This window comes from Sycon ciliatum, chromosome 9 (genome assembly GCF_964019385.1).
Source record: "Sycon ciliatum chromosome 9, ocSycCili1.1, whole genome shotgun sequence".
NCBI lineage: Eukaryota > Metazoa > Porifera > Calcarea > Leucosolenida > Sycettidae > Sycon > Sycon ciliatum.
Genome location: NC_088651.1, coordinates 16,324,446 through 16,334,088, shown reverse-complemented (window position 1 = coordinate 16,334,088; position 9,643 = coordinate 16,324,446). Strand labels below are relative to the sequence as shown.

At 49.2% G+C, this 9,643-nt stretch overlaps 1 protein-coding gene across 2 annotated transcripts; it reads right to left on the bottom strand.

The window, feature by feature from the left end:
- Window positions 1-27: 27 nt before the first annotated feature.
- LOC135824898 (uncharacterized) lies at window positions 28-4,685 on the bottom strand. Of its 2 annotated transcripts, XM_065337644.1 has the most exons (4): window positions 4,209-4,685; window positions 2,878-3,141; window positions 1,657-2,043; window positions 28-1,533 (listed from the first exon to the last, which is right to left on the bottom strand). In XM_065337644.1, exons 1-4 carry the CDS (start codon window positions 4,575-4,577, stop codon window positions 1,225-1,227), a joined length of 1,329 nt encoding a protein of 442 aa, XP_065193716.1. In that variant the 5' UTR covers window positions 4,578-4,685; the 3' UTR covers window positions 28-1,224. The 2 variants fall into 2 exon arrangements, with proteins under 2 accessions (XP_065193716.1, XP_065193715.1); XM_065337643.1 differs by having other exon boundaries at window positions 28-2,043.
- Window positions 4,686-9,643: the final 4,958 nt, after the last annotated feature.

Below are 9,643 nucleotides of genomic sequence, written 5' to 3'. Positions count from 1 at the left end.
CACCTATCAACATCTGCAAAACCGTGGTAGAAGTGATGATTCGATGTATTACCTAAAAGAATGGCAATAATACTGTATGAAAACTCAGCTAATTAGAAGCACAAGTAAGAGAGGTGGTAAAACAACCGAAATAGTTGGTTGAGAAGAGGAAATCTAAAAGCCTCAGAAATTCTATGCACACGTTGTATGCACGTGCGGCGTGTTTGTAGAGAGATCATGCGGGACAGGGTATGAATACTACCCGTAATTGTTCCTAGTCTGGGGCGTGGAGGCACATATGCAGATCTGGTGGTATTGAAAAAAGAATGTCTGTGCGGGGTGGGGGGGGGGGGGGGGGAGAGACAGAAAGAGAGAAAGTGAGAGAGAGAGAGAGAGAGAGAGAGAGAGAGAGAGAGAGAGAGAGAGAGAGAGAGAGAGAGAGAGAGAGAGAGAGAGAGAGAAGGAGAGAGAGAGAGAGAGAGAGAGAGAGAGAGAGAGAGAGAGAGAGAGAGAGAGAGAGAGAGAGAGAGAGAGAGAGAGAGAGAGAGAGAGAGAGAGAGAGAGAGAGAAGGAAAGAGAGAAAGAAAGAGAAGAGAGGTAAAATCCGATAGATAGATAGATAGATAGATGGATAGAGAGAAAGAATAAGGAGACAGATAGAAGGTTAGAGAAAGTGAGAGTGAGAGGAGAGGAGAGCGATGAAATCCGATAGATGGATAAATAGAGAATAGAGAGAGAACGAAGAGAGAATAAAGAGAGAATACAGAGAGAGAAAGAGAAAGAGAGAGAGCGAGATCAAGAGCGAGAGAGAGAGAGAGAGAGAGAGAGAGAGAGAGAGAGAGAGAGAGAGAGAGAGAGAGAGAGAGGGAGAGAGATAGAGAGAGAGAGAGAGAGTGAGTGAGAGAGAGGGAAAGGGAGGGAGAGAATAAAGAGAGAAATATGCATGCAGTGGTGGTATGGATGATTGCTCCAAATATGGAGTGTGGAGTGTGGAGTAATGAATGCTGATCAGGTGGTAATGACACATTGTGGCTTGAGAAAAGAAAGAGAGTGAAAGGAAGAAGAAAGATAGGCACTAGAGAGCGAGTGAGTGAGTGAGTGGTGAGGGAAGAGAGAGAGAGAAAGAGAAAAGAGAAATAAAGAGAAAAAGAGACAGTGTGGTGAAAAACAAAAGTGGAGGGTTGTATCTGTTCCAGGAGCTGCCTGGTAATCAGAGTTGACTGTCAGATCTAAAGGAAAGATACTTTACAGAAAGGTTGGCGAAGGATTCCAATTGCCGGGATCACAGGAATTATACCAATTGGGCAGCGGCGGAATCGCATCCGCGCGCTGATAGAAGTCATCTGGGCATGCACCACTGACTACTCCAGAGCGCGACTGCATGCTCAGAAAGGCACTTTGCGTCAGGTCGGCCGAGGCCACAACACTACCTGTGCTGCTGCAGCTGCTACTGCTGCCCCTGCTGGCAATGCTGCCGTGGCCGTTGCCGGGGGCAACCACACTCGCGGCGCCGGCAAAGCCGGGCAGGTCAGACATGAGGCCGAGGTCCGGCGCCTGCTGCATCGAGCGGAGGTAGCCTGCGCGACCCTCGGCGGCCAGATACTGGTTAATCTGGTGTGCCATGAGGTCCTTGCTGGCGCCCGGGCTCATGTTGAGCGGCGCTTGGAATTCCGGCACAAACGGGCTCAGGCCTGGCTGCTGCATGCTCTGCTTTGGTGCCAGTGGCGCCACACCCTGTTCCTGTTTCATGACCGGGATCTGAGGGGACGGCGCTTGTGGAATGGCGTGGCACGGCGAGAACGTGTTCCGGGCGTCAGGTCTTGTCGTCGGTGGCATGGAGCTGGCCATGTTCACGTTTGGATTGCCCTGTAGCTGCGCGGCACGGTACAGGTCGGCGCGCGAGGCCAGGTCCGGGCGAAACATGTGCGGGCTTGCCCCATACAGGGCTGGATGCGCGGGTGGGGTTTTCCCCGCTGCGGCCATGGCGTCGCGCAGTGCTCCGGATGGTGGATGTCGGAACACGGGGTCGGTTGCCTGCGAAGATGCCGTCAAAGTCGATAGAGGCTGTAAAGACACACATTCACGCAAAAAGCACCCATTTGCATGCACGCACGCACACGCACACCAACAGCCAGATACAGACACACACACACACACACACACACACATACACACACCCATACCCACACACGCCCAGAAACAGACACAGATATCAATACAAACACGCTCACCAATATCCATAAACACCGGCACGCGTGCGCGCGCGCACACACACACACGCACACTGACGCACATGCATGCACACACATGTACACCCACACCCACCTATACCAACAGCCAGATACAGACAAACACACACACACATACACACACCCATACCCACACATGGCCAGAAACAGACACCGATATCAATACAAACACGCTCACCAATATCCATAAACACCGGCACGCGCGCGCGCGCACACACACATGCACACTGACGCACATGCATGCACACACATGTACACCCACACACATGGCCACGTGCACACACACATGTACACACACATAAGCACACCAACACAGTGACACACACACACACACACGCACACACACACACACACACACACACACACACACACACACACACACACACATGTCTATACTGCTTTACAGTTATAATATGATTGCCTTGTCTGGTGTGTTGGAGTAATGAGTGTGCATAATTATTATTTCGAGTTACGACTAACAATCCACCAAGGTAACGAGATATTAGACAGTCAGATAGTGCGACACAAGGCACACCACCTAATACAACTGGTTCAAAATCCACTTAGATATCAAATTATTTTTGGGAGAGTTGAGTGATCGAGTTGCTTGCCACCCCGCTGGTTGCAGCGAGGGACTGTCATCACTTACCGGTGTTGGTCCGTTCCTGTTGTTCTGCATGTCTGGAGAGAGGACGATCTTCTCGATGCATTCGCCCGTCCAAACGTCTTCGTCGGTGTCTGTGGTTTCGGCTGTTTCTGGCAGTGGTGCGTTTAGGCAGCATCTGACCATTTCTTTGCCGAGCGGCGCTGTCAGTAGGCGACGTAGTTTCTTGGTACCGTAGGAGAACACACCGTCGTCCCAGGCCACCATGACAAGTACTTCGGCACTGGTGAGTTTACTGAGCTCAAAGCCCTGCAGTAACATCGATTAGAATGCACATAGGTAACAGATTATTAAACTGGGGAGAGATAGGGCTTTGAGATACAGTGTTTTTTGTGTGTGTGTTTTTTGTGCATGTGTGTGTGTGTGTGTGTGTGTGTGTGAGAGAGAGAGAGAGAGAGAGAGAGAGAGAGAGAGAGAGAGAGAGAGAGAGAGAGAGAGAGAGAGAGAGAGAGAGAGAGAGAGAGAGAGAGAGAGAGAGAGAGAGAGAGAGAGAGAGAGAGAGAGAGAGAGAGAGAGAGAGAGAGAGAGAGAGAGAGAGAGAGAGAGAGAGAGAGAGAGAGAGAGAGAGAGAGAGAGAGAGAGAGAGAGAGAGAGAGAGAGAGAGAGAGAGAGAGAGAGAGAGAGAGAGAGAGAGAGAGAGAGAGAGAGAGAGAGAGAGAGAGAGAGAGAGAGAGGGAGAGAGAGAGGGAGAGAAAGAAAGAGGGAGAAAGAAAGAAAGAGAGAGAGAGAACCGTCGGAACAAAGACAATAGCACTGCGTCGCTACATTTGCAAATGAGTATTCGTAATCTTTTTTTGACCCCTTGTATTATAATACACCGCTGTACGGTTTGGTCAGTAAAATGAAGAACTCACGGGGCTTGAAGGTGCATCAGTAAGCTCGCTTTCCTACAGAAACTGAACGGTACTTTTTTTGCCATACAAAATAGAACATCCGTCAAGAAAGGATCTCCCGGGTGCATTCCGCAGAGGAATGTATTGTCTTGGATCTACGTCGTCCTTGGACTTCAAACCCTAAACCTCCGCAACGAATTGGCTACAGGTACCCTCATCGGGTCGCTGGCCTCCTTTGAGAGACATTTATTATGCAATAACCAACATTGCTCTCGTCTAATGCTCATAAAGGTGACTATGAGTAAACACATTCAGAAACGAAGCCAGTGAAGGGATGATGAAAAGCTCACAGATTTCACGAACACCGTGCAGATATAGCAGAGTAAAAGTCCCGTCGAATCGCATTCAATATACGACAGACCAAGCGTTACACATTGGATACACACTACCTTACGAAACGACCTACTGCTGCCTCAACCTTACCTTCTTCATAAGCCCGCGTTTGCGTTTCCGAAAGGTTGCGTTTCGCTTCTTGCGTTGCGTGATGAAACGCAGTGAGGATTTCTTGCGTCCCATTAGTTTTCGCCCGGACGTCTCGGACAGTGAGGTACTGCTGGTTTCATTCTCATCAACGTCATCGTCGTTGTCCTCCTCTTCCTCCTCGTCCTCCTCACAGGGGCTTGTGACACTTTCACCGCGAGCAACGCGGGAGGAGACTGCTGTTCGTGCTTCTGGTAGATTGGGGGAGAATGTGTCGGCGGACGGGCTGCTGCCGATGCCTGTGTGAGTCGGTGATTCGCCGGAGCGTGTGGGGAGAGCGTCTTCCTCTGAAAAATCTGAAGTTCCTTCCATTCTGAGATTCGTTGTAGACTAGTTCTTGCAGTAGAACGGTCAAAGGACTCGGCAAACAAAACTACCTCCCAACCATTGGCTTCCCCATCACCAGACTGCATGCACGCCTGCCTGCCCCGCCCTTTGGTTCCTCGATCGCGCGAGGTCCTCGAGCAAGGCGAGAAAGCGGGGCGAATTCGCAACATCGTGGTTTTTCCGCAATTTTTTTACCCATTTGGCTCTCTAAACGTCCGCAATTGTACACACGGTCACCGACGAGGTTTCAGTTTGTCGTACGCTTGGCCCAATTTGATCTCTTGGGAACTCAATCCAGTGCCTTGTAGTAGAGGTGTAGCGGTGTCAAATCGAGCCATTGGAGCTGAGTGCAATGTTTGAACTCGGGTATTATATAGGCTTGACCTCATGCTGTGTGGAACCAACGCACGGCTGTTCCCACTTGGCCATCTAACAATATGGCGGCTTTTGCGCCGTTTTTGACAAATCCCAACGGTATTTTATAATACGGAGCGAATTATTACATTTTCACATCAAAACCATGACGAACCGAATTTTTGTACTTGCTGACAAGCGCGTCAGACGCGTCCTCGATCGCCTCGAAAATATTATGCCATTTATGGTGAGGAAAGATATTGAGATGAGAAGAAAGGAAAAAATTATTTTGAGAGGAGAGAAAGCTAAAAGAGCTCAAACGAGATGGAAGGCCGAGAATTTCAGATAGGCCAGCAAACAAGATGCAGAGGAACACTAACTTTACTGCGAGGATTTCCTCTTCCTGCTCACTGGACGGAGCGACTCGTGTTGTGGGAGAGTTGCAATCAAATGCGTCTGTGCAACAGACTTGAGGCTCTCCAAGGGATTGCGGATGGCCTCGTGGTGTCTCCTCAGCTCGTTGAAGCGGGCGTGAATGCTCTCACTCCCTTGCTCTGCGAGGAGACCAAGACCAACGCCTCGCCGCCGGATGGACGGCACGACATGCACCTCCAACATGTGCAATTTCGGCGTGATGTGGCCGAGCTTCTTGCTGACGACCCTATCTCGGCATGCAGCCATAAATGTTTCCACCAAGCCTTCTAGCTTGGATATGGTGGCCTCGTCCATAGGCCTGCAGTGGCTGAAGAGAGCAGTGCACTCGCCATACAGGGACATAAGGCGCTGGTAATCCTCATGAATTCGATTTGCCTCTGGGAGCAGCAGTGGCGCACGAGAAGCTACTGCAGATAAATGTGCTGTGGTTATTTCAGTTGTCACTGCTGGCTGAAGAGCTATGTGCACATGGTTGCCCACAAAAGCACCTCCATGGTATGCTTGCCTATCGATTCCATTGCGCTGGAAAACTGGCTCGATGCTTGCTCAACATGGCCCCTCACACTTTTTGTTCTGTTTTATTGCGGCCATTTGGTCGGTGAGTGACTGTCTCCGCGCAAGCAATGCAGTGCGGCGTGCATCACCATTCTTCCACTGGTCTTGTAGGTGTTGTGTCACGCTCTCCACTGTGGCAGCATGTATCAAGCTGAGAAAAGAGAACAATGTACTGGACTTGCTGCTGCACTAAATGTAGTTGTTGGGTAACTGCAGAAATCTCCTCATCCGTTTTGCTGGCTTCCGCATGCAGTGACAAAAGCTTTTCAAAGCTTCCAGCATCACCAGCTACTGCTGTAGCAGCAATGGCTGCAAGGATGACAGTGGCAGCAGGAACGCCTGCAGGAGCGACAATGGCTGCAGGAACAGCTGCAGGGACGGCAGTGGCAGCAGGAACGGCTGCAGGGACGGCAGTGGCAGCAGGAACGACTGCAGGAACGGCTGCAGGGACGGCAGCAGGAACGACTGCAGGGACGGCTGCAGGAACGACTGCAGGGACGGCAGTGGCAGCAGGAACGACGGCATGGACGGCAGTGGCAGCAGAAACAGCGGCGGTGTCTGCTGTAGTAGCAACGGCGGCAGGAACGGCGGTGTCTGCAGTAGCTGTTCTACTGGCAAGCTCAATGTCGAGTGCTTTGAGCTCAGCCTGAAAAGCAGTCAGCATCCATGGGAAAATACCCAGATCCAGATGAAGAGCCGGGATTACAACATTCTCCTCGGGAATAGGTAAGATCACTGGACGTATGCTGTAGTTCTTTGCATTCTTTAGATTTGAGCCACTGTTCGTGAATCCAGTGAAATCGTTGTACAGAGTTTCTAGTGTTCTGCTGGTAGAATCGGCATCTGGGTTTAGGGCTGGTGGAATGTCAATATCATTCTTCTGACATAGACAGTGTAAGCATGGTCGGGTGCCACTGGACCCCGACAAACCATATGCTTTCGTTTGATATTCGTAGTCGCCAAAGAAAAACAACTTGAACGACTTGTTCTTCCATGTTGCTGTTGTTTGCAGATCTCTGACCTCGTCACGATAGACTCCTGGCGCGGTTTCAAGGTTCGATGGCGTGTCTTGTGCCTCGAAGATGCAAATCGGGATAGTGTTGAGGAGTGAATTCGGCCGCTGCACATTCGCGATCTGCAGGACGAACTTGAAAGATCCTCCGCCGTGATCACCACCGAGTTTGATCCACAGTGGACGGACCAGTTCGCAAGCAGTTGACAGAACAGGTCGCTTGGCTTTGCCAGTTCTGAAGCACACAGGGTATGATGGCAGGCTGGACACTGCGCACCGTTGGTTAATGTTTGGCATATGCATTTCGTGCAAAATACTCTAGAACAGCATGGTGACGCTCGACGTGCTGCGGCAGATCATGCATTGTACTGTGGCTGCTGCACTGCTGTCGGCAAATCTTGACATGGTCAAATTGTACTCTGCTTCATAATCAGGTGCAGATATGTCATGCACCTCACTTTCAGGTATATCCATGCTATTGCTAGATGCACATGCACTGCTACTGCTTGATGTCATTTTTGCCGCTCCGCTTGCTGTTTTTATCTGTTTGCTTGGTCGGCCACCCTTCGATTTTTCTTGAAACTTGGTGCAGACTCTGCAATTCACAGGTTCATGTCTTTTCCAACTAATTGTTACCCCTTGTCCACAACCATCGCCACTGGGATTGAACTTTTCTGTGCTCTGTGATCTCTTCAGCACTCTTTGGCAAAGAGCACAGATATATGTTGGGTGTATGGTAGGGTCGTCATTACAAACATCAATACTGAATACGTTTTTCATCGTTTCAGTGTAGTCAGACACTGGATATCTCGTCTGTTGGGAGCACGCAGTAAATTTTGCGCCTCCTACACGGCATAGACGCTGTAAATGCGCTGCATGGTGCTCCATGTCGTGCGATGCGTCGCAGATGTGCATATCTCCCACTGGAAACAGAGAAAAGTAAAGGCCCATCGTATTTTTGAGTTCACCATCGTATTCAAAAGAACTCGCGAAAATATAACGGACAACTACCCGAGGATGCGAGGAAAACCTCGAGTGGTGACTGAATAACTCCAGAAGACGTACCACGAGCGTGATGAAGGTAGCTAATAATATACTGACAGCAATTTCAGTCTATAATTCCACTGCGCCAAAAAAGAAAGCAACTTCCTTCTCCTTCGTCCGATCAAGGAATGTTTGGTACCAAAATGTTGCTTTGCGCGTCAGCTTTCCACTCCCGCGGATTTAGTTTCAAAAATGTGGGGCTAGCGGCAGTAAATCGCGGAAGAATGATAGCAACTCACCTTAATATCAACGTAAAAATGATTAATCTTTGATTTTTTGCAAAAATCAGCGGGTGCCCCCCGCCATGTTAGATGGCCAAAAATCGCTGGCTGAAACAGCCGTGAACGGAACAAGTCCATTCGAACCAGAGAGCAGTATATGATTGAAGCGTGAAGGGGTTTGCCAAACATATCGAATGGAGTCGCCCATAGAAGGCGCTATTCCTCCAAAATTGGGATGGCAGCGGGGTGGAAAATTGAAGACTTGCAGAGCCGGAACTGCGGACCAGCCGAAGTATCAAAACCGGTTGGTCAATTATTTTCGTCGATGGAAATATTATTTGCAAGAGAAAAGGACTCTTTCGAGTGTAAGTCCTGGTCCAAGAATGCCCAACAACATCGCTGCGAAGGGAGCTAGCAAAACGGCGTTGAGCATATTCGCCGGCTTGTCAATGAGCATTTCTGCTCGTTCGGATTTGCGAATTCCAATAAAATATCCAAAAAACAAACAAAAATGTCGCACGGGAAGGAAAAACAACGAAAGAGAATATGCAACTGAGTGGAGAGGAGCATGCAGCACTGAATAAGGGGACCAATGTGAGCATGCAGGCTGACACAGATATCAACAACACGGTCATGCAACGCCATGGCACGCCATACATCTTGTCTATCGACATCAATGGCTTGCATTGTTCGCAACTGTTCTACGTCACAGACTCACAGCCTCACTGATGCGTAAAAATAGAATTATCCCGTACAAAACGAGTAGTGATAACGACCCAGAGACCATCACACAGTACGCACACATTTTGTTTTTGGTTTGGTTTTTATTATTTCAGTTCGTTGCCTCAACAGTACAAAGTACAAATATCAAGAAGGACGAACATAATTGTCCAGCGAGCATAATATAGGACGCGTCGACGAAATGGAGGATCTCCCGTACAAATCGAGTAGTGTTAACGGCCGAGAGACCAGCATACAGTACGCACACATACAGCGAGCATAATACTGGACGCAATGGAGGATCTCCCGTACACATCGAGTAGTTCCAGACGTTTCCTCTAAAATACAGAGGATCCCAACCGGGGCTGGCTGGACCCAATACGTCTCATGCAGCTCAGATGGTTGCAAGACTGGTACCAACCCAACAGGTTTTAGTCGATTTTAGTTTATTGATTGACTGGTACATGGTGGATATTATCAAGAGTACATAAATGTACATAAATAAATGGTCTTTTTTCTCTTAGTTTTCTAGGCTCAGATCGTTGGAACTCTCTACCTGCTGACATTCGCCTTTGCACATCTGTTTCTCGCTTCCGTTACCTTGTATTGGCACATTTAGGGTACCCTGTAAGAAGGCCTTAGGCCTGTGGGGATTGCCCTATCAAAAATGTAATAATAATAATAATAATATTAACTGGTTTGAGGGAAAG

What these genes read in the sequence shown, in the direction of transcription:
- LOC135824898 (XM_065337643.1), bottom strand. Translation starts at nt 4,577, where the DNA reads ATGGAAGGAACTTCAGATTTTTCAGAGGAAGACGCTCTCCCCACACGC. An exon ending in AACGCGGGCTTATGAAGAAG is followed by an intron (nt 3,142 to 4,208) that starts GTAAGGTTGAGG and finishes ATGTTACTGCAG; the next exon opens with GGCTTTGAGCTCAGTAAACT. An exon ending in ACAGGAACGGACCAACACCG is followed by an intron (nt 2,044 to 2,877) that starts GTAAGTGATGAC and finishes GTGTCTTTACAG; the next exon opens with CCTCTATCGACTTTGACGGC.